Source organism: Odocoileus virginianus, chromosome 4 (assembly GCF_023699985.2).
Source record: "Odocoileus virginianus isolate 20LAN1187 ecotype Illinois chromosome 4, Ovbor_1.2, whole genome shotgun sequence".
NCBI classification, from domain to species: Eukaryota; Metazoa; Chordata; class Mammalia; order Artiodactyla; family Cervidae; genus Odocoileus; species Odocoileus virginianus.
In genome coordinates, this window is record NC_069677.1 from 14468607 (window position 1) to 14492624 (window position 24018).

Consider the following 24018-nt stretch of genomic DNA (forward strand, 5'->3'; position numbering starts at 1 on the left):
TCATTTTGATGACTGATTATTTAATTTTTCCTTTTAAGGACGAAACGTTTGGTGTCAAGTTTCAGAACTCTTTGCCTATGCCCGAAACCAAGGATTTTCTCCTATCTTTTTTCTAAAAATTTTATAGTTTTATTTTACAATTTAAATCCATGATCCACTGTGAGTTAACTTTTGTATAAAATGTGAAACTTAAGTCAAAGTTGGTAAGCCTTTGCCTGTGAATATCCATGCTCCAGTATCATTTTTTGAAAATGTTATCCTTCCTCCATTGAACTGATTGTGCAAATTCTTTGAACTGATCTTCGTCAAATTCTAGTTGAGCATCTAGTTGGGTCTATTTCTGGATTCTGTTTCATTGAACCATGCACTCCCACTTTATTTTTCTTTTTCAAAATGGTTTTTACTATTCTATTTTCTTTGCCTTTTCATATAAGTTTTAGAATAATCTTGTCTTTATCTATAAAAATCTGACTGAAATTTTGATAGAAATTACGCCAAACTTGTGTATCAGTTTGGGGAAAATCAATGTCTTTACTCTTTTGAGCCTTTCAATTTCTAAACATAGTGTGGGTCTCCATTTATTTAGATCTTTGATTTCTTTCATCAGCATTATACAGCTTTCAATGTACAAATCGTGTATAATTTGTTATGTTTATATCTAAGTAACTCATTCTTTTTTCTTTTTAAAGTAACTCATTCTTTTGAGCACTTATGAATGGTATTGTTTTAGATTTCTATATCCACAAGCTCATTGCTAGGATATAGAAAAAGACCAATTTGTGTGTTTTATCACGTATTCTGTGTCCTGCTGAATTCACTTATTAGTTCTAGGAGTGCTTTGTGGATTCCTAGGGATTTTCTATGTAGTCAATCATACAATCTGCAAATTAGGGACAATTTTATTTCTTCTTTTACAATCTGTATGACTTTTACTTACTTTTCTTGCTTTACTGTACTTCCTTTCTGCACTATGGTGAATCGGTTACCTTACTGCTCATCTTAGGGGGAAAGTATTCAGTCTTTCACCAGAAACTATTAATACAATGCTAGCTGCAAGGGTTTTTAGAGATGCTCTTTATCAAGTTCAGGAAGTATCCTTCTATGCCAATCTTTCTGAGAGTTCTTAATCATAAATGAGTATTAAATTTTGTTTTTTCTGCACTGATAGATTCATATGATTGTTCTTCTTTGACTTTCAATTTGGTGGATTACATTAATTGATTTTCAGTGTGAACCACATTTGCATCCCTGAAACAAATCCACTTTTTCCTGGTTTATAATTCTTCTAGTATACTGCCTAATTCTATTGGCTAATATTTTAAGAATTTTGCATCTATATTCATGAGGGGTATTGGTCTGCAGTCCTCTGTTTTGTATGGTCTTTGTCTGGTTTTGGAATCAGAGCAATACCAGCTTCATAAAATAAATTGGAAACGGTTACCACTGGATACGGATGGGAGTTCTGGCTCCCCACCGGGTCTCCACCAACACCTTCCTTACTGTGAGGAGATAGAGTGTCTCATTGCTGCTCCCCATTGTATGAGGGGGGTGGTGGTGTATGGGTTACTGCTGAGAGGTGGAGGAAGTCCTGATTCTCTTTCTCCACTAGATGTCCTCTGACACTCCTCCACCCCCACCCCAGTCAGGGAGGGCGCCTTATTAGGGGGTGAGGCGGGTGGGGGGGTTAGGGAGGGAGAATGTAAGTCCTGGCCCCTACTTGGCTTTCTCTGACACAGCCTCTGGTGAGGACACTGGTCACAAGTGAGTAGAATAGTAAGGTTACTACACCCAAAACTAGTTAAATGACCTTATCTAAATAATCACTATTTTACCATACTCCCAGGATTTGCTGTACAAAAAGGACAAGGTGTCCCTGGCAGAACTGTGCTTGTCCTCTGCCATCCCTTTGCACTACTTGATATTTTAGAAAATTACAAAAAGTCACAGCAAGAAAATAAGTGTTTCAAACTGACTTGTCACCAGATTTTCTCTAACTCACTTCCCCATATTCAACTATATCCACTCAAAGTTGGAGGTTGTATTACGCCAGGTGTATCATATATATCATATATATGGGTGTATTATACCAGGTGCTACTGCTCATATCCAGCTGTCAATGGCAAATTTCTACTTCACCAGAGAGCACACGTCGGCATGGAAAATAACCATCCATTTTCTAGTTGCTGGGACTCTGAATTTAACCTGCCACTTGATTTCACTCCTCTCAAATATAAAAGAAAGAAAAAGGCATTATTTTTCCCTCGCTCTGGCTGCAAAAGAAGAAAATGAGGTAGCAGAGCACATGAAATCCTCTTGGAAAAGGCAATTTCCAGAAGCTCTCAAAGAAGAGTTGCTTGTTTAATTTGTATTGAGTTGGCAAAAAAGTCTGTTCGAGTTTGTTGTGAGCTGTAACAGAAACACCCAAATTTGCCACTGACAGCTGGGTATGAGCATAGCGCCTGGTATAATGCACCCAGCTGTAATATATACACATATTATACCTGGTGTAATACAACCCCCAACTTTGAGTGGATATATTTGAATATGGGGAAGTAGGTTAGAGAAAATATGGCAACAAGTCAGTCTGCAATAATTTTTTTTTTTGGCCAGCTCAATGCTTTCTTTAAATCACACAATTCAGTGAAGTCTTATGACATTTTAGTTAACTGGTTTCACGAGTGAGATTTTAAAAGGACTGGTATCTAGGTGAATCCTAACATGAGGACAGCGCACAACCCACATTGAGAGACATTTTCTTCCAGGGTATCAAGGTCATGAATGACAAAGACTGAGGAACTGACCCCGATAGTGAGTGGGTAACAGGTAGGAAGGCCAGAGGTCCCCAAGAGGCAGAAGGAAATAAACTGCAAGTGGCAGACTTTTTTTTACCCTTCTCTGTTGTCGAAACTGGTTCTGCCTAAGACTAACCTTTTCTTTTTTTTTCTTTTCTCAAACCTTGGACTGATAATGGCTCAACAAATCAGTATTTATGTCAACTGTTTCAAGGCCGGGGATGACACACCTTGTTCGATCCTATCTCACAACTGCATACTGTGGGAGGGGCCTGGTGAAACTCCTTCAGCCTTTAAGTGTCTCTGTTACCTGATAACAGCTTTCTAACAGACAAAAAACACCTTGCTAAAAACTAGCAACGGGGCACTCTTTCTGTTCCCTTCTGATGTCTGTCAGAAGCTTTCCCTATCTCTGTTATACTTTAATAAAACTTTGCTACACAAAAAGCTTCAAGTAGTCAAGCCTCATCTCTGATCCTGGATCAAAATCCTCTCCTCTGGAGGTCATGAATCCCGGCATAACATACGTCTTGCAGCAGCAACCTTTCAATAGGAGAAGAGTAAGGGGACTTAACAACTAAATGCAATGGGGATCCTGGTTTGTATCCTAGACTAGGAAAAGCTGCATTCATTAGCTATCTGATGAAATCTGAATCAAGTCTGTAGTTAAAAGTATGATATCAGTGACAATTTCCTGGTTTTTATGAATGCACTACGGTTCCGTAAGACATTAACATTTGGGGAAGTTAGACAAAGGGGCTATGGAATATTTTTGTACTATTTTTGCAACTTTGTACAAATATAGAGTTATTTTAAAATAAAAAAAAAATCTGATGAAAGATATTATTCTATGCTTTGTGTGCCCTGTGGGAAGGTGATGTCTTCCAAGGACACCACTGCGTGTCCTTTGCTGGTAGACGGTGGGTACTGAGAGACACCTTTAGGAGTCAGACATTATTATGTGTGAAGAGCTCTGCTTTACCCAGAAAGTGTAACCATCAAGGCTACCTCCACCCTTCATTTTCTTACCTTGTTCCATTTTCTCTATCAGAGAAATTCAGGGTTTTCCTTGGGAGCTGTGACAGGGGTCTGGAGAGGCGGGCTGTCAGCATTGTGGCCACAAAAGGTAGAATGGTCAGGCTCCTCCTGGTGGCTTCTGAAACACAAATAGCACCCTCATTGCCTGTTGCCTTCAGGGCTTTGGGCAGGAGTGGCCATTTTCCTTCCAGGTTGTAAAAATCAAACTGGGCTCTGTTCCACCCAGGTCCAATTATGGCACCAGACAGTCCCTGCCTGCCACCCTCCTCTCAAGCTACAGCCTCATCTGATAGAAAGAGTCAGATGGCTGAAACATCTAGGAACCTGGGTTCTGGCTCTGGCTGTGTACAAACTCATGGGGCAACCCTGGATGAATCATCACCCATCTGTAGCATGAGAAGATGGGGCCAGATCAGCGACCCTCAAAACAGACTGTGCAGCAACCAGCGGGGCACTTGGGGACCTGAACCCTCAGCGAGTCCAGCTCCAGGAGTCCCATTCTCTAGTCCGTGTTTCCCATACCTAGCAAAACATCCAACTCAATTTGTCCACGTGACCCCATAGGCAGTTTCTCTAGCCCGGGGCCACATGCCATTTGATTCAGCTCTCCACCCCTCTCCCCACCTCACCACACACAGGGTCCAGCTCTGGGACTGAATTCATCCAAAACTCATCACAGCATGGAGACTAGAGCTACAAAATGAGACATGCTCTAATTAATCTAAATTAAAAAACACACAGAGAGCTCTCCCACCACCCTACCACTCCCTTTTCAGGTTAAGTCAATCTTGCTGCAACAAGACCATGTATCACTGGTGTCACCTTTAGTCTACTCAGCACAGTGACTAGTTGGGCATTATGAACTGTTGATCAGCGTGTGCACTAGTTACCCTCATGTTCTGCTTAATTCCCCTCTAGTGACCCCTCCTGGCCTAAGAGAAGGAAAAGGAGGTGGGGAGGGAATTGAGCCAAGCAGTCACATTCAGGGGAGCTGTTGCCCTTTTCCTGGTGAACTGTCCTAGTCTCTTGACACACCTGCCTGTGTTGGGTTAGACTGCCCTTATCAGTAACACGGCTCTGCCTGAGATGCAGCTCCTCCCCTGCCATCTTGCTGCCGCCCTAATCTGATAACTAGCCACCTGGTTCTAGGTCTGAAATAAGTTCATTGACTGGAGGTGTTCCATCTGTTTAATTCTTGGAAGAGCAAAACATGGGGCTTTTTGTCTTGTGTGATCCTTCCAGACTGTGCAGTAGGCTCTTGCTTCCACTCCTGCCCTTATTTGCCACACAGCAGTCTCAGCATTGCAGCCAGAAAGATCTTTCTAACACCAGTCAGGCTGTGTGACTCCCTGGCCTAGAAACCTCCCTCCTTCCCACGCCTTCTGGAGTCTGCCTCTGCCTCCCTTCTTATTCGATATTCGCTCCCCTGCACACGCTGTGCTGCCGCCACGCTGACCTGAACACTCGCCAAGCTCTTTCTCGCCTCGAGGCCCTGGACTTTGCCTTTCCTCACACTGGATGACTGGGTCCTTCTCACCCTTCTGACTTCGGAGAGGCTGCCCCAACCCCCCATGCAGCACACAGGGATTGCTCTCGGTAAGATCACTCTTCAATCCAACATTCTCTTGTTTCGTTACTTGATCTCTCCCTTCCAGCTCATAAGCTCAGTGAGGCCAGGCGCCTGGTCCATCTTGGTCACCACTGAATGCCCCATGCCTGGAAGAAACCCAACACGAAGGAGGCACTCAGTGAGTCGGTGCTGAGTGGGGGTGCGCTGTGGGCTTGAAGCCCACCCCACCATACACCCACAGACTAGCCCTTCATCGAAGGCACAGGCCCATGCTGGGCTCAGATTCTTTAAGGGGGTGCCCCTACCCTCCTCCCAAGTACTGAGCAGCTGGCTGAGCGCACACATCTCCACCTCCTCCCGCCAGTACTGGAGTCTGAGGTCACTGCCACTGGGTAATTTTAAATCCAGTTGTTTATAATTCAAGCCCTTTCCATCCCTTCTGCTCAATGCCTGTGGCAGAGAATGCCTCAATGTCATCTCCAAATAAAGGGCTGCTTTTCAACTTTATTTTCCTTCAAGTCAGCCATCAAAATAGCTTAAAGTGCATAAAAACTCAGCCCCTTTAATACTGCACTATTCAGACTGTAGTCTTATATACAAAATACTAGAATTTTAGATCTTTTTTCTTCTGTACTTTTACATTTCTTAAATATGTTCCTATTTTCACTCCAACACAATGCTACAGGCAGTGAAATTGCTGCACACTCTTCAGGGTGGTTTGTCATCTTAGTGTCTTGTGCTGGGCTTTAGCCTCTGTAAATACTAGCTTCTCAAACTTGAGATGCCACTCATTTGCCTTTTGGTTTGGAAACAGAAATGGCTGTAGGAGGCAGGTGCTGCAAGAGGACAGGCAGAGCCCCTGTGGGGGGTGGAGGCCATCTCTTTAGCTTTGAATTCGTTAGCTGTTCCAGGATAACCAAATTTATAAAATAAAATACAGCTGTAAAGTAAAAATGTTCAAGTATTCTGGAATCTGGGGGAAACTTTTCTGAGAACACTTAGGTCTACTCTCAAGGGTACCTCCTTTCCACTGTCAATGCAAAACCCATGTGTAACCCATGGAAAGCAACTGCCTCAAAAAAACAAAAAACACCTGCGTGCATCCTTGTCTTGGTGCTGGGCTCACTTGCTACATTCTGATAGGAGGATCTTGCAGAAGACACAGCTGGTTGCCCTCCTGTGCTCAGGGTCAAGGTGTCTCCTGCAAGTGGCAAACATTCCCGGCACTGACATCCTCAGAAAAGGCAGGGTGTCAGCAACAAACAGGAATTCAGGAAGCAATACTTAGGCAGAAAAGAGAACCAGAGTTCTGGAACTCAGGGAATTTCCAGACATGAGGTCTGGATGCGCCCTGGTACTAACAAGTGGGAGGGGGAGGTCCTGTTTCACTGGGGAGGGCAAAGCTGGGTTTAAGCAAAGAACCATCCTATGCAAGGACTCCACACTGAGGCGCTCAAAGTCAGTAAGTGGTGTGAGACTCCAAGGTCTGACAACCAGCAGCCAGTTTCTAACATACTCTATTTGGCTATTTTGTTTGGCCAGCCTGATGTTTTAAAAGGCAATGTAAGAAGGCAGCTATGTTATGCTTGAACTCAATACAAAAAGTTTGTACTTACTATTTTAAGCCTACCCATATCACCTCTGTTAACTGCCTGGCCACTGTGGGAATCAGAGTTTGAGATCTCACCAGACAGGTGTCTATTATCCTTTGGCTATTTTCCTTCTGATCACTTTTAGTATAATCTTGCCTGAAGATTTCAGCTCAGCTCAGCTACGCATGTTAACTATACAGTTAATGGGGGTTTCCTTGACGTCAGGCAAAAAGGAAACACGACAAGTTTTAAAGCCCTTATTTTAAAAAGATGTCTATTATTCCTTAGAGAGATAACTATTCAGGAACAAAAGCCTGAAGGAACACTAAACGATATTACAGATAATGTTCTCCCTATCATTTTATCATAAATGGAGAAGTGACTTTTATATAGCTGCCTTTAACAGAGACCTTCAATAAAAGCCAAGGATTTAACTTTAATGCTCAGTTCAGCAAAAGCAAACCTAACACAGACACTTGGATTAGTCCAACAGATTCTAGTCGCCTGATTAGACTTAGGTGATGGCCAATTCTTCTCAGAGAATACATCACACGCTCTGCAGTGGCCAAATTTTGGGTGTCCATCTTGCTCACCTGATCCCTGTCCTTCTAGACTTGCCTATTGTATACAGCGTTTAGCCTCTGATACTGTAGTTGTGCAGTGAGGACCACCCCAGCCCCCCACTCTCTGGCCATGAAGACTATATCAGGGAGAGACACCCGACCCTAGATGAACCCATTATTCTGTTTCCTGGCACTGTGAAAGCGTGCAAATCAGCCTCGTGGGGCACAGACATGTGACCTGACTGCTGGAGCTGGAGAAGGCAGATAGGCAGCTATGTGACATTGAGCCTGAAGCCAGAAAGTAAGAGATGGAGAAAGCCAATCTGCAAAGAGAGAAAAGTCAGGCACACATGTAGACAGGAACAGAGATGGAAGTGAAGAGAGAAAAAAAAACTACACAGAGCCTCCTGGGGGCAATCCTGAGACCAGGCTGCCCTCCAGTCTTCAGCTCTGTAAGGCAGGTGATGTCCTTACTCTCTGTGTTGATTTAAGCATGCTTAAAATCAGTTGCAGCCAAAACAATATTGGTGAAAACAAGCTGAAAGCAGGTTCTTTCTGCAGACACTATCATCAATTCTTAAGCTTGCCTGAAATTCTGAGAATGCCACACTGCAGACCTCGTAATCATAACAGGAACATGAGCCTCTCCCTCTTCACATCTGTCAAGGAAACATCTGTCCTTCCCCAAAAGAAAGTGCTACCAGAGCTGTCAAAATGGCCATAATTACAACCACCAGATTAAGCAGGCATTCCATCCCTAGGAGAACAGGGCTTGTCTACCAAATTCAAGTCAGACCGGTACACAGTAGGCACAAGATATTTGAATGCTTCAAAGATATTTGAGTTTGCAACAGAGGAATACCATATTGGGTTTATATTTTAACATGATAACTCTCACTGGGTTAAGAATAGACTGAGGATGGACAAGGGCAGAAGCAGGGAGACCATTTAGAAGCTATGGCAATAATCCAGGACCACAAACAGCCATGCAGTTTGTGTACTGCACAATTCCAGCAAAATGTGAAGAGGTACTCCCTGGAGATATATATATAAAGGGCTGCCATGGAGGAAACTATGCTGGTGGAAACCACGGAGCCAATTAGACGAGGTCAAAGTCTGGCTGTGTTTTGAACGGAAAGCCCACTGTGATTTACTGACAAATTAAATGTAGGATATGAAAGAAGGAAGAATCAAAGATATTTCCAAGATTTTTTCGTGCAGATGTAAAAAAAAAGGCATTAGTACAACTGATAGTTTAAGGAGCATCCTATTCAGAAGTGTTTACCACATTTCAAATCAGAATGTACAAGCCCGACACCCTGGCCCTCACCAGGCCCCTCCAAATTCTATCTCCAACTATGCTTTTCTCATCTACTCATACCATTTGCTACATCATCTCTCAATAAGCCTGTACTTTCCAATTTTCCTGCCTTGCTCATCCTACACCTAATCTGAGGTCTCCTTCATCCATCAACCTCCTTCAAGAAATCTTTCCTGATCCCCTAAATCAAAAATCAATTTCATCCATATTTGCAGTTCACTCTTTCCTTATGCGTCTCTGAAACTGCACTTAACCTAGGCTGGGTAGCATTAAAGGTATCTCTGTTTATAACCATTCACAGCCCCCATCTGACCACCAGTCTCAACCTGGCCTGTGACTGCCCCACAAATAAGACCTACATATTGTTTCATTGATCTCAGGTTCCTCCAAAATGACTACTCTGGTGTCTGACAGGAAGCAGCCACTCTTTAAATGTGTATTGAGAGAATACTAGAGCTACACACATTTCAAAGGTCAGCTTCCTCGCCCGCCACGGGTATATGCCCTGTACAGGGCGGGGCTCCAATGCTCTGGTAGAAAGGAAGATATCTGATGCGTCATAAAGGATCCTGGCAGTCGGAAGCCCACCGTAACTAAATGTTTACCACTGCAGCCTCTCGCAGGGTTAGAAGGTGACTTTACATCAGCTGACTTGGGGCACACTTTGGCAGACGGGTTGGAAAAAAACACGCAGAGATCAACGGCGCTTAACGTGGCGCGCGGCAGAATACCCTCCCCCAGCCGGGCGCGGCCCCGAGGCGCGCAGACCGCCCTGAGCCCGGTCTCAGACGAGCCCCAGCGCGCAGGGAGAGCGTGGGACGCCAGAGACGCGCAGGCGCCAACTCGCTGCGCGCGCTCTGGCCGCGCGTCCGGAGCAGCTCGGCCAATCGCAGGGCTGCCGCACCTTCCCGCCTACCAGAGGCGAGCAGCCGAGGGGGCTCGGCCCAAGCCGCGCTCCCACTGGCTGAGACGGCACCGCCCAGACCCAGCTGCGCTGTGCCGGCGCCAGCAGGCTGCTGAGGCTCCCGGCCTTGCCCCGCCGGGGCCCACCACCACCCCAGCATCTCCCGCCGGCTCCCGCGGCGCCTCCACCTTGCTCAGTCCTCCTCCTCCCTCGGTCCTGCGGTCTGTGCGGTCCTCCAGCAACAGCCGGCTCAGCTCGTGCTCGAGGAAGCTGGACCGGCGGCCCGACTGCTGTCCAGCATCCTTCCCGAGGGCGCCGCGAGAAGGGAGGAAGCACTCCCAACACCAGCAAGTCCCCGAGAACAGAGCCTGGTGGAGGACGTGGACGGAGGACGAGGGATGCGGGGCAGGCCGGGAAAGATGCGGGGGCTCGGGCTAGAAAGCAGTTCTTCTGGCTTCGGTCCTGGCTCGGTCTCCGACTACCATGTGACCTTGGACCGGTTTCTTCCCTTCTTGTGGCTGCGCTCGCCTTTTGTTAAATGCGGCGGCAAAGAAGAATAAGTGCTGAGGGTTTCACTTGGGAGACTCAGCACCACATGTTCAACCTGGGTCTCCTCCTACGGAGCACACTATTCCGAATAATAACCTTCAGGCCGGGAGGGCGGAGGATGACGATTACCTGGGGTTGAGGCAGGTCTGGAGGAGATCGATACATCTTTTTACACCTTTACCCCGGCCGCGTTCGCAGGGCCCAGCCTACAGGATGTAGTGCCCCTTCTCCACCCGCATCCCCGCGACCCGGCTTAAGAGCAGCGCAAATCCAAACCAAGCCTAGCATCACGCCGATTTAGGGGAGCCCGCTCATCACCCCCGAGCTGCAGAGGTGCGGACCCCTCCTCTTACCCCAAAACAAACTGGCGCGGGGGCTCCAGTTACAGAGGGCTCAGCTGGTGCGTTCGCTATAACCTGGCGCTTCGCAGGCACCCGTGCTCGCGTCCCGTACCACCTAGTGGGGGCGCTACCGCCGTTTCCTTCTCGAAGCCCCTTACCCGCTCTCACTCCTGCGGCCTCCACCCTCAGCAGCCGGGGTGCGCCTACAGACAGTGGCTCAGCCGCAGGGCTGCGCGGGGCGGAGCCCGACGGCGGGCGTTGCCAGGGCGGGGAGCGCGCCGCGCCGCGCCGCCTTCTTTGTCCTGGGGCGTCAGGCACAGCCCCCACCCCGCGGAGGATAACTCTATTCTTTAGGAGCCTAGTCCGAGATTAACCCCTTGCTGACCGTCCTTTAGCCCTAAATCACGCTCAGATCTCCTGCACCGCCATCCCGGTTCTGGAGCGAGCGGGGAAAGACCACCCCGGGAGTATGGGTAGGGAGGTGAAGGTGCCGCCCCAGGAAGTGAGGAAACCTGGTGAGATTGAGGCGCCTTCCAGGACCTATGCCTATTTACTGTCTCTGGAGCTCATTGGGGTAGGTGGGTTGGTTGGTTGAAAGTTTGTCCTTTGATCAGATGAAGTTAATTTAAAATTTTGTTATTCCAATGGGCTTTAAAAAAAAAAATTAAGAATAGCACAGCTTCCCAGAGTTTCAACAAAGGAACACTGGAGGCTGATCACAAGTCAAGCTTCCCTGCCAAGTTTCCTGGATGAGAAACCAACTGAGAAGAAGGAAGCTGTCTTGGCAAATTAGTGGCAGACCTATGTTTAGGTCAAATTACGGAGAACTGATTGGAAAGGGACCAGGCAGATGAAAACAAGAAGGAAGTGAGGGCCCTGTGGGGCTTTAAAGAAACCTCTCAGCTCCACCTTACCTGAGCTTCTTGAGGGCTGAGTCTGTGCCTTCTTGCTTTATCTCCAGCTCCTGGCAGGTAGAGCTTTGAGGACCCGGTGAAACGTGAAGGTAGGGTACTCTTGTTTTTCTGTACCCATTTCATAGACAGACTCAGGCTTGCTTCGGTGGTGGTTTTTAGAATAGTCACTGGTACAGCATGCCACTGCCGTAACCTAGATCGCTAAGTTGGGACACCAGGGTATGCTTTGAGTGTTATTCATTGCTTCAAAAGCAGTTGACTAAAGAGTTAATATTTCCACCCAGGAAAAACAGACTTCCTTCCTACCTTTGGACTGAGGATTTATGGAAATGAAGTTCTATTTATGGAAGGCAGGACAATTGACGTGTCTATGTCTATCTGATTCCATTTGTGGCTGACTTCACACCTTCCCAGCCCATCTTTTTATTCCAGCTTTGCTGTGGCAGCCTGCTACATACAGATGTAACCTGAGAAGACCTTGCTTCAGCTGTACTTGATATCTCAGGGCTTCTCTGTCACTGCAGTCTGGACCCCTGCAAGAAGCCATAGCCCATTCTGACATAAACCTGGAAGTACAAAGGAATTAACACGTCCTTGGACAACCTCTGACCAAAGTGAACAGAAGCTAGTGGAGAAATGTTCCACTCTTAAGTGGGCGGTTACAAGGTACATTTTGTACAGCACCTAAGATGACAGAACCCTGGCTGCCCGTGGTAGTGTCCAGCTTAATCAGCTCAGTAGTCCACCCTTGGATTGCCTTTTTCTTTCCTGCCTTGACTGTTTGACTCTTACCAGTCCTCCAGTCCTGTTCCTTGGGATTCATTCCCCAAATAAACTACCTGATATAAGTTCTTGTTCAGAATCTGTTTTGGTGGGGGCGGGGGCATGGGGGTGGATCCCAGACTAAGCCAATGGTTAGTGCAAAAGAGGCATCTCAACAGGGAACTAAATTCAATATCCTGTGATAAACTGTAATGGAAAAGAATATGAAAAAGACTGTAACCACTTCCCCGGTGGTCCAGTGGTGGTTAAGAATCCACCTTGCAATGCAGGGGACCCTGGTTCAATCCCTGGTCAGGGAGGTAAGATCCCACATGCCTCCGAGCAACTAAGCCCGTGTGTCAGCTATTGAGCCCACGCACCACAACTAGAGAGTCCATGCACAGCAGCAAAAGATTCCTCATGATGCAGCAGAGATCCTGTGTGCTGCAACTAAGATCCAATGCAACCAAAGAAATATTTTTAAAAAGAATGTATATGTACAGCTGAATCACTTTGCTGTACAGTAGAAACTAACACAATATTGTAAATCAACTATAAGTGAAGTCGCTCAGTCATATCCGACTCTTTGCGACCCCATGGACTGTAGCCCTATCAGGCTCCTTCGTCCATGGAATTTTCCAGGCAAGAATACTGGAGTGGGTTGCCATTTCCTTCTCCAGGGGATCTTCCCAACCCAGGGATCGAACCTGGGTCTCCCACATTGCGGGCAGACAGTTTACCATCTGAGCCACCTGGGAAGCCCCCCAAAATTTTATAAAACACATAAAAGACCCCCTGCCCAGCCAAAAAAAGAGGCATTTCAGCCCAACTTTCAGGGTATTCTCAGCAGACCTTCCCCAAGTCTGCTGATGAAGAATTCATTTGTTCTGTTTGAGCTTTTGTTCATTTTATTCCCCAGTTGCCCTGCCCCATGAGTGAGTGAGGGAAGTAGCTCAGTTGTGTCTGACTCTGTGCAACCCCATGGACTGTAGTCCACCAGGCTTCTCTGTCCATGGGACTTCCCAGGCAAGAATACTGGAGTGGGTTGCCATTTCCTTCTCCAGGAGATCTTCCCGACCCAGGGATTGAACCCGGGTCTGCCACACTGTAGGCACTTTACCATCTGACCATTAATAAGCTCTTAGAGGCAGTCAGGAAGTATCAGCCTCCCAAAAGACAGACCAGCTGAAGGGCTGGGTCTAGGATAGGGTTGAACAAAGCCATTCTCAGCTCCACCTTACACCTTTCCCCTCCTTCCAAGGGAGGTCCTGACTGCTGACCTGCAAACTGGAGAAACTTTCAGCTCTGGGGTTGAACATGGAAGCAGAGACAGGGTGGGGCCCAGGTCATTCCCAACACAGCATGTTGCCAAGATTATGTCTACTTTTTGCCCCACGCCCACTGTGAAAGCAGTTCCTCTGCTCAGATATAAGGTCTCAGGCCAGGGTCTTTGGCACCTAGCTCTCTTCATCTCATTTCAATATCAAGAAACTGCTGTTGCAAATTACCAAACTAGGTTTGCGAGGAAACAGCCCTTAGTCCCAGCCCTCAAGAAGGGAAATGAGACATGTACATAAGCTAAATGAATCCTTAGAGGCCCTGTAAGTCTTCTAAAAGAAGGGCTTGTAAGTGTAGTTGAGTGTTCTGGTGAGGCTTCAGGACAGGGTCTATAGAGCATCCTGACTCTCATAATGAAGCCCCCTCAAAAATCCCCCTCCTAACGGATTCCTCATTAGCGTACTCGGGAAAGGTCTGTTGAGAATGACCTTGAAAGGTGGGCTGAGATCCTTCTTTTGGATTAATCATTGGCTTAGTCTGGGTTCCCTGCTCAGAGAGCCCCAGTGTTTGTTTCTGTCCCTCTATTAGGTCCCGATTGCTTCCATGTTCACAATTAGGAGTTTCTTAAATCCCAGCTCAGGCTAGTCATTCATCTTCCCAAGCCCCAGCCCTCCTCTGGTAGACCTGGCCCTGCCCCATCTTTGAATGCCCCTGCTCTTCTCTTCCTTCAGTGTTAAGTGTCCAAAAACAAACAGATGTTTGTGTGTGTGTGTTAGATGCTTATTCATGTCTGACTCTTTATAAGCTTATGGACTGTAGCCCACCAGGCTCCTCTGTCTGTGAGTTTTTCCAGGCAAGAATACTGGAGTGGGTAGCCATTCCCTCTTCCAGGGGATCTTCCTGACCCAGGTCTCTGGCATTGCACAGGGATTCTTTACCGTCTGAGCCACAAGGAGCCCCCAACACTAGATGGTGCAGGTTAAACCCTGCCCTTAGCCAGCCACCTGGGAGCCCTCCAGGAAACCAGGAGGGCAGTGCTCTGTGCTGAGTTCTCCTGGGCGATAGAGAATCAGCACAACACTATTTACTCTCCCAGACCCTGGAGGCCTCCCTTTTGTTTGATGCAACTAAATTTTCATTTTTTTTTTAAAGTTATTTTTGGCTAGAAATCATGTCCTTAATCTGCAGGATTTTAGAAGTGTTGAGTAGCTTTGTCTATAATTGGCAGTGAAGGAAAGAAAAAACCCAATGTACTATTCTAAACAAAGCTGTGGTGCTCAGAATCTAGTGTGTAAAAGAGCCTTGAATCCTAAAGTGACTATAACGCTGAATTCTACCAGAGGCCCAACCTTCTCCCTGCAATGAATGAATAAGTAAGTAAAACAAGGGCTTAGACCTTATGGGGAAAAAAAGGGTATATCCCCACTCCCTTTCTGTCTCTTGATATTAAATAAATAAAGAAAGCTTAATTAATGTATTTAATTAAAATGATTGTTTAAGCCACAGGTTTGTGAGATATTTTTTTATTTTTGTGTGTGTATTGCAGAGGAGGGAACAGTTTGGAAATTTAGCCAAAGTTATTTTGAGGTGATTGGGATCTTTGAAGCTGGAAAAGTATGAGGACATAAAAAGCGACTGAGTTTCTCCCTCTGCCTGTCCACCCCAAGCTACAGCACTGCTTGAAACTCCCTCCTTCATGCAGCTTAGTTCAACTGAGCCCTTAGCTCCCAGGCATCCTGCTTTGTGCTGGGAACACAGTAAAAACACAATAATGGGGTCCTTGTCTTCAGTCAACTTAGCAGCTGATGACTGATCGCTGTATACCAAACACTGTATCAAGTGCTTTGTGTGCATTATTTCACTTAATCTCTACAGCAGTCCTAAAAGTGACCCAAGATTATCCCCATTTCCCATCCAAGAAAGTTGAGGCCCAAAGAGGTCAAATAATTGCCCACAGCAACACAGCTAGAAAGTGTCAGAGACAGAGCCTACACAAGTCTGTCCTACTCAAAAGACTCTTAGCACACCACCAACTCTTCTAAGGTTCTTGCTTTGAAAAAAGGATAAAAATCCCAGTTTATAAAGCCATTTGGAGTACAGAAGTTTTTGCAACCAGTTGGGCATTGTTTTGTGAGTAATCTTAACAGAAACTGGAATTGCTTTGTTCCACTGAGATTTCTTTCAGTGAGTACAATACAGATGCCAAGATCTCATGCTCTCAACTAGGAAAAGAAATTATAGGTCCTAACTGATCATATAAACTTTGAAAGACAAAAATATGGGAGAAATTCTCAACCCTTAAATCTGATTTAATTTTCTGAACTTCAAATTCTATTTTTTAAAGAATAGTTAATATGTTACAACAAATTATTTTTAAAACCACAATGGAAAACCATATGCTTATTTTATTATCTTTTCATTCCCCCCCGCAATGAATGTGTATTATTTATATTTTCTGCTTATTGCTTCTAGGCCAGAGCCTACCATTTCAAAAGGGAAATTAAATTACCAAGTTGAGGCCTTCCATTTTGGGGTTGCCAGCACCTCTTTCCAAAGGCCTATTTGTTTCTCCCCAACGTCCCCTCCCCTCACACCAGGCTTCTCCCAACACTTGCAGGTTTTTCTTCTGCTGCTAGTTTTCACACACAGCATTTGCTCACCTTGGCAGACTGGAGTAAGTCTCCCTCAACCATATCTGCAAGCAGGATCCTTTCCAGGCAAGTTACAAGCCAAATACACCTGGAATTCTCTTAATTCTCAGTTGATAGGGTCTAATAAACACCCCCTGGAAACCTCTTCCAGGTATATTATTCCAATGCTTGTCTTTAACTGGGAAGGAGAATTCTCACATTCATATGATAAACAAAGCCAACTAATGCTAAAATAAAATATTCAGATTTGAGATGTGTTTTGTGTTTGTCATTGAATAAGCCAAAGTTCATCTTTATAACTGTTTGCTTTAAGCTTAAAATGTCTGTAAGTTTGGCCCTCTGACAAGTGGAGGGTCATGGATGGATGCTGCTGCCTAGGGATGAATAAGAAAAAAGGTGCCAAAGGGCAGCTCCAGCTGACTGCATAGTGAGCTCTCCCCACCAGGGGTGTGTAGGCATGAATGAGCACCGAAACTGGTCTGAACAGAGTGAGAAATATCCAGAAAGTGCCCTGAGCATGGCCCAGAATCAGGACCTGAGAAAGACTGTAAGATGGCTTTGGACAGGGTCAGCGGCAAAAAGGTGAGACCAAAAGTTACCTCTTAGACATCACAACCAGGTGAAGAAGAGTATGTCTGCAATATAGAGGATTCCATCATGGCGTCTCTTAGTATTACCATAACTTATTACTAAAGTCAATGGAAAATTACAGCTGTTGAATTCAGGCAGCACTACTAATGGTCTAGACTCTTCATAAATGAAAGTTTGGTTCACCCCACAACGCAAGAGACCTGGGTTCCATCCCTGAGTCGGGAAAATCCCCTGGAGTAGGAAACGGCTTCCCACTCCAGTACTCTTGCCTGGAGAGTTCCATGGACTGAGGAGCCTGGCAGGCTACAGTCCATGGGGTCACAAAGAGTCAGACACAACTGAATGACTAACACTTTCCCTTTTTCACTTCACCAGGTAAAGACGTGCTGAGGGCAAAGGGAATATGGAATGGGCAGTGGAAAAGGTAATTAAAAATACCAGCTATAACCATGTGACCAGTTACAGAACAAGGACTATAACTGTTATGAGTATTTCTTCATTTTGTTATGAATATGTGTGTGTTATCTTTCTTTCCTCTCTTATCCCCTTATCATGTAACACAGGGATCACTAAACTTTGGGATCTAATGCCTGATGATCTGAGGTGGAGCTGATGTAATAATAATAGAAATAAATGCACAATAAATGTAATGAACTTGAATCACCCTGAAACCATCCCCCCAACGCCCATCAGTGGAAAAATTGTCTTCCACGAAATCTTTCAGTCCCTGGTGTGCAAAAGGTTGTGGACCACTGGTGGAACAAAATATATTTGACTTTGACTTTGGTTTTGACTCTGTATTATATATCATACTATTGTTAACCTCACATCATAGTATTAAGTTATGGGACATCAATAAGAGTGACTATCACCCCAGGACTTTGCATCCTGTTTTGGGGAAACAGTTAGTGCATTTTTAGTTGTATACAGGATAGTTGTATCATGAAGGTTGAATTATGACCTTGTTATTGTTTTTATTTGGAGAATTAGTATTGTCTAAGGAGACATGTATGGGTGCCAGGTTGACACGGAGTGAACTGCGATGGTTAATTTTATGTGTCAATCTGGCTAGACCGCAGAGCCCATATATTTGGTCAAACATTATCCTGAATGTCTCTGTGAAATTGTTTTTGAATGAGGTTAGCATTTAAATTGGTGGACTTTGAGTAAAGCAAATTACCCTCCGCAATGTGGGTGGGCCCATCCAACCAAATGAAGGCCTTAGTAGAAAAAAGACAGACATCTTCAGAAGGAGAAGGAACTCTGTGGACAGACCACCTCTGGGCTTGAACTGTAACTCTTCCCCACGTCTCTACCTTGCCAGATTAACCTAGATTTTGGACTTGCCAAGTCTCTACAAATGTGTGAGCCAGCTTCTCAAAATCAATCTCTTTTTGTTTCCCTCTCTCTTGCCATCCACACACAGCCTGTTGGTTTGTTTCTCAGGAAAACCCTCACTAATACACCCACTCAGAGTGGTCTGCTTCCCTGATTGGATCCTGATACTGCATTGAAATAGATCCTTCTACACTGAGATTGGTCTCTCTTTCTGTCTGGAGGGCAGGACTCAACAGAACCAGGAAGAGCCCTTACTCATGGCCCTGAAGCAGAGGTAGGAGGGGTGGTCCCCAGCCAGGGAGGAACATGACAAAGCTTGTTTTTTTCACCCTCTCCATCCCTGGGGGTCTCTGCGGTCACTGCCCTCCAGGGTCTCATAGCCCAGGGAGGTGGACAGACACTTCTGTAGCTTACTCCCCTTCAGGGTGGCTTGGGTCAGATGACGTAACAGGCAAAACCAGGAGGCCCTGGGAGGATGGAAAAGGGAGCTATTCCCTAAGATTTGGGCCAAAAAACAGGCTCCATGGAAGAAGTGACTGCCTTGGATTTCAGATTATAAGATAGATGGGATATGTTTTGCTTCAAATTATATTTTGAAAAAAGTTTAAACACATAAAAAAAGATGAAGGAAGAGTATAGCGAACACTCATATAGTCATAATCTAGATACACCAATTGTTAGCAGTTTGTCATATTTCCCTCCTCTCACTATATGTACACATATGCATATATACTTCACTGAATCATTTTAAAATATGTTGTAGACATTATAACACATTATTCCCAAACATTTCACCATGTATCTCAAAAGAACAAGGCAATTCTCTCACACAGTCATGACACTACTGACACATTCAAGAAATTAAACATTGATAACAATATGATTTAATTAATCTATACTCCAAATTCCTTCAATTAGCCCAATAATGCCCTTATACTTTTGTAGTTTTTCCACCTTAATCAGGATTCTAATAAGGGATCATAACTTATATTTAGTTATCTGTCTCTTCAGTTCCTTATTTATCTAGAACAGTATCCTGCCTTTTCTTTATTGGAGGGGAGGGTTTTTCATGACATTGACATACTCCCAAGGCTGGATTTGTTTGATCATTTCCTCATGATTGGATCCAGGCCAAATATTCTCGATAGACATACAATAAAGGTGATTCTACTTACTATATAAGTGGAATTTGGACAAACTGAGATAAGGAAGGATACACCAGACAGAAACAGTAAAGACTTTCTCATAGGTGTGAGAACGCCCAGCATGTCAGGGAATAACTGTGACCCCAGGGAGCTGTGCTGTGGCGTGAGGCATGGGGCAGAGGGCAGGGAAGGGTAAGTGTTAGGATGATCAGGGAAGTCTGGTCTGTGTTCACTGGCTTCTGTTCAGAGGGCACCATGGAATCACAGCCTCTGGAGGCGTATAAACTTTTCATAAAAGCAAGAACAAAAACAGATTGGAAATAAATCAGCTGATCTGACAGGAGGTACCAGTCTGTGACCCAGAGGCTGGGGACGCCTGCTTGAGGCTACACAGCTAAGCCAGGAGCATGTCTTTTTTCAGGAGACCCTGGTCAGTGGGGGTATCTCTGGGTGATTCTAGTACAATGTTTCCTCATAGCTGCAGACTCCTTGAGGCAGAACAGGGGTTTCTGTTCTTGCCTTTTCATCCCTCCCATCTCACCAGGTTCTGCAGCCAGCATCCAGTGCAGGAGGAATCCAGTTTCCCAGCCACAGCATGCCAGCTCCTCCCTCCCATCACTGGGAGAGGTCTGGGGTGGTAGAAGACAGAAGATACAAGTTGGGGTCCTACTAGGCCAATTAGAGGAGAGTTGAGGGAAGCACAGGACATGAGAGGATGTGCAAAGGGGTATAGGGTAAGCTGGAAGCAAAAGACCGGCAGACTTAGCCCAGTCTTCCAGTTCTGACCGAGCTAGAAGGAAAGGGAAAACTGACAGTACAAAAGAAAGGAGTTGTGATGGGGTCCAGTTGTGTACTGGCATTCAGGGCGCACCAGGTCATCTTGGAGGTTTTCCCTTGAATGGCCTCTTAGTTTTGTGCATGATGTGAGGCTGCAGTGCCCACGACAGAGAAGGGTGAAAGCCATGCTTACAGGGAGAGTATGTTCCGGAAATAACAGGCTGCCTCATGGCATGAGTCCCATGCCGCCACCCCCCACCCCCCGCACCACACATAATTAATTAATAACAGAGCTCCATCCACGGTGGAGGGGTCAGAGCTGGAAGGAGGGGTCTAAGCATCACATCCCAAAGAGATGTCTAAGACAGAAACTACATCCAGACACCTCAAAGGTGAGGCTGAAGGCAAGAAAAAGAAAGTTTAAAGACAAGGAGTCAAAACTACCATGATTCCAGGCATATAATTATTAATCTAGAATATTTAGGGTATTATTAGAATAATAACGGGTTCAGTAAGTTGGTTGACTACAAGACAAATATAGGGAGAAAATGAAAAGCTTTCCCATTTAGAAAATGTAATGTTAAAAATAAAATTCCTAAGACTCACAATACAACAAAAACTATGAAGAACTCATAGATAACAGGGAAATGCAAAGTCTTTATAAAGAAAAAGCAAACTGTAAGTCTTTATTGAGTACCATGAAACATAGACTGAAAATTAAGAGAACATACCATGTTTCCAGTTTGAAAGGCAATATTAAAATGATGGATCTTTCCCCTACATTTATCTAGAATTCAATTCAATTTTTCTAGAATTTGGTTCAGGGGAAGGTGGAGGTACAGGAGGGAGAACCCGACCAACTGATTCTGAATTGAGCAGGAAAATTTTCAGAAATGCCTCACAGATCAAAACATACTACAAAGTAAGCTAGTTAGCATATGGTGTTGATGCGTGAATTGAAAAAGCAGATTAATGGAACAAATAAGCAGTATAGAAACAGAACCACAAATTAATGGAAATTTAAGACAGTAAGAATGGCACTGCCAATCAAAAATGATGAATTATTTAATGGTATAGGGATAATTATTTACATATATACCACACACACAAAAATTAAAATAGATTAAATATCTAAAATGAAAACTGAAACTATAAAAATACTAGAAGGAAATATGAGACTATCTCTATTATCTTGAGTTTGGGAAAGGATTTGCTAACCCCAACACATTGCTCTGGAGACATAAAGGAAAACACTAAAAAATGAGACTACTTAAAAATGTAAACTTACATACAAGGAGAGCCAGCATTCAAATCATTGGCTGAGAGAAAACATCTGTAACATATGTAGCATATAAATATGGGTTAAAAACCCACAACATATAAAGTGCTCCTACATATAAGAAAGAAAAAGATAAGTAATCTACTTGAAAAAATACACATAGGATAAATAAAGCACAATAAAGAAATTCAAATGCCTAATAAACATAAGAAGATATGCTCAATTATGATAATAAACCAACTTTAAAAATGCAACTCAAAAAAAGGTATATTTTAAATCCATGACATTGATGAAAATTAAAAGGTTGAAGAGACACAAGGAGGTAGCACCCTCATACACTGCTGGCAGGTGTGAAATTTTTTGAAAATAATTTGGCAACATGCATGATGCCCCTTGACTCAGCAATTCCCTTCTAGGACTCAATTCTACAAAATAACATATTTCACAACATATTTCACAAAGATAACATATTTCACAAAGATGTATGTATGTGGGTATTTGAAGCAACATTATTTATAACAGATTAAAAAATGGGTAATAATCTAAAATTGGAATTTTAAATAAATTATTTAACTTTAATTAATTAAAGTGATAATTAAAAGTATTTAAAATCATTACTTTATTAATAAAAGAAATAATTTTAAATTAATTTTATTGTTTTAATCAATTGATTAATTTTTATTAATTATTTTAAAAATTAAATAATTTTATTTAATTTTGGTCCACCTATTCCCAAAATATTGTCTAGCCAGAATGACTGCTTTTCTGGGATCACACTTCCTCATGTCCTGGGTTTCTCTATCCCCTGAAACATGACCCTTGCTTGTTTGTTGTTAAACCTACTGTGCATTCAGTATTGGTCTAGAATGTCTGTTCCATAAAGGTACACCTTTGCTGTATTTCTATTGTCTAAATCAGGGGCTGGTACTTCCCAGAGAATCCAAGTCTGCTATCCTGGCCACAGTTGATTGATTTATGGTGCTCACCTGATCTGTGGCAAACCAATCAGAACCCTTCTCTGAAATTTTTGAACTGGAAGTAAGAAAGGGAGCTAGTCCAAAGATGTAAAATCTTAACCTCAGGGGGTAGCTGGGGAGCCCTCCCAGAAACGTCATTTCTGCCCTGTGAAGCTGACAGATACAGCTGACGGGCCACAGAAAGTATGAACAGAGAGTGTGTGTGTGTGTGTGTGTGTGTGTGTGTGTGTGTTAGTTGCTCAGGCGTGTCCGACTCTTTGTGACCCAATGGACTGTAGTCCACCAGGCTCCTCTGTCCATGGAATTCTCCAGGCAAGAATACTAGAGTGGGTTGCCATTCCCTTCTCCAGGGGATCTTCCTGACCCAGAGGTCGAACCTGCTCTCTTGCATTGCAGGCATTCTTTACCGCTGAGCCGCCAGGGAAGCCCATGAACAGAGTAATGAAGCTGAAACATAGAGAAGACCTGCAAATAGAGAAGCTGAGAGAGACTCACCCTGGCTCTGGCGTCCCTCTTTCTCACAAGTAGAGACATCCCGTTGTTATTCTTACGCTCGATTCTCCTTGTTTAAACTAATTCCAGCTGGCATTCAGTCACTTACAACCAAACAAGTACTAAGTACTGTGGTTTCCCACCATGGAACACTGCAGCCTTTAGAAAGACTGACACCAAGTACATACGTAAAGCGAAGAAAAGAGATGCAGGATATATTGTAGTGTGAAAAAAATAAAGGTACAGACAACGTGTATACCAGAGGTCCACCAAAAGATTTCTTTTAATTTTAAGAGAACCATTTGTTTGTATAATATACAAAATTACAAACCTTTACTTAGGCATGGAAAAAGATGTGGACTATTAGATACCAAACTCCCAATAGTTCTTATCTCTTAGGGATTAGAATGGAAGAGAGGATGAGGAGCTTTTACTTTTTGCTTTATTTACAAATTGTTTGAATTTTTTCACTCTAAGAATATATTGCTCTTTTGTGCTTTAAATAAACTTTTTATTTTCAATAGTTTTAGATGAATAGGAAATTTGCTAGATAGTGCAGAGTTCCCATATACTCTTCGCCCAACTTCTCCAATGTTGATATTTTATAAATCATAGTATATTTGTCAAAGCTAAGGAACTAAAATTACCACATTGCTATTAGCTAAACTCCGGGGTTTAGTTGGGTTTCACTAGTTTTGTTTTTTTTCCCACTATTGTTCTTTTTGTGTCCCAGGATCTGATCTAAGATACCACATTGCATGTGGGTGTCATGTATCCTAGTTTCCTCTAATCTACGGTAACTTCTCAGTCTTGCCTTGATTTTCATGACCTTGACAGTTCTAAAGAGTTCTGTGGAATGCTCCTCAATTTTTGTTTGTTAGAAGTCTTGCTCATGATTGTTGTTGTTGTTAAGTCACTTAGTTGTGTCTGACTCTTTGCAACCCCATAGACTGTAGCCTGTCAATCTCCTCTGTCCGTGGGATTTCCCAGGCAAGAATACTGGAGTGGGTTGCCATCTCCTTCTCTAGGGGATCTTCCCAACCCAGGGATCGAACCTGAGTCTCCTGCTTGGCAGGTGGATTCTTTACCACTGAGCCATCAGGGAAGCCCCTTTCTCATGATTTGACTGTGGTTTCAGGTTTCA

General features: G+C 44.2%; 1 protein-coding gene and 1 long non-coding RNA gene across 7 annotated transcripts in view; one reads left to right on the top strand and one right to left on the bottom strand.

The window, feature by feature from the left end:
• BDH1 (3-hydroxybutyrate dehydrogenase 1) overlaps positions 1-10911 on the bottom strand; it is a 35876-nt gene extending 24965 nt beyond the window's left edge. The window contains exons 1-2 of one of the 6 annotated variants that reach the window (XM_020887868.2): positions 10829-10911; positions 3822-3948 (exon numbers count right to left, since the gene is read on the bottom strand). In XM_020887868.2, the coding sequence (XP_020743527.2) occupies positions 3822-3904 (83 nt within the window). In that variant the 5' untranslated portion in view covers positions 3905-3948; positions 10829-10911. The other 5 variants (XM_020887867.2, XM_020887866.2, XM_020887864.2 and 2 more) reach the window with 5 other exon arrangements.
• A 213-nt stretch (positions 10912-11124) lies between these two features.
• Positions 11125-12432, top strand: LOC110133738 (uncharacterized). The gene is made up of 2 exons (XR_002312864.2): positions 11125-11673; positions 11869-12432. It is a non-coding gene; the product is annotated as an uncharacterized lncRNA (long non-coding RNA).
• The last annotated feature ends 11586 nt before the right edge of the window (positions 12433-24018 follow it).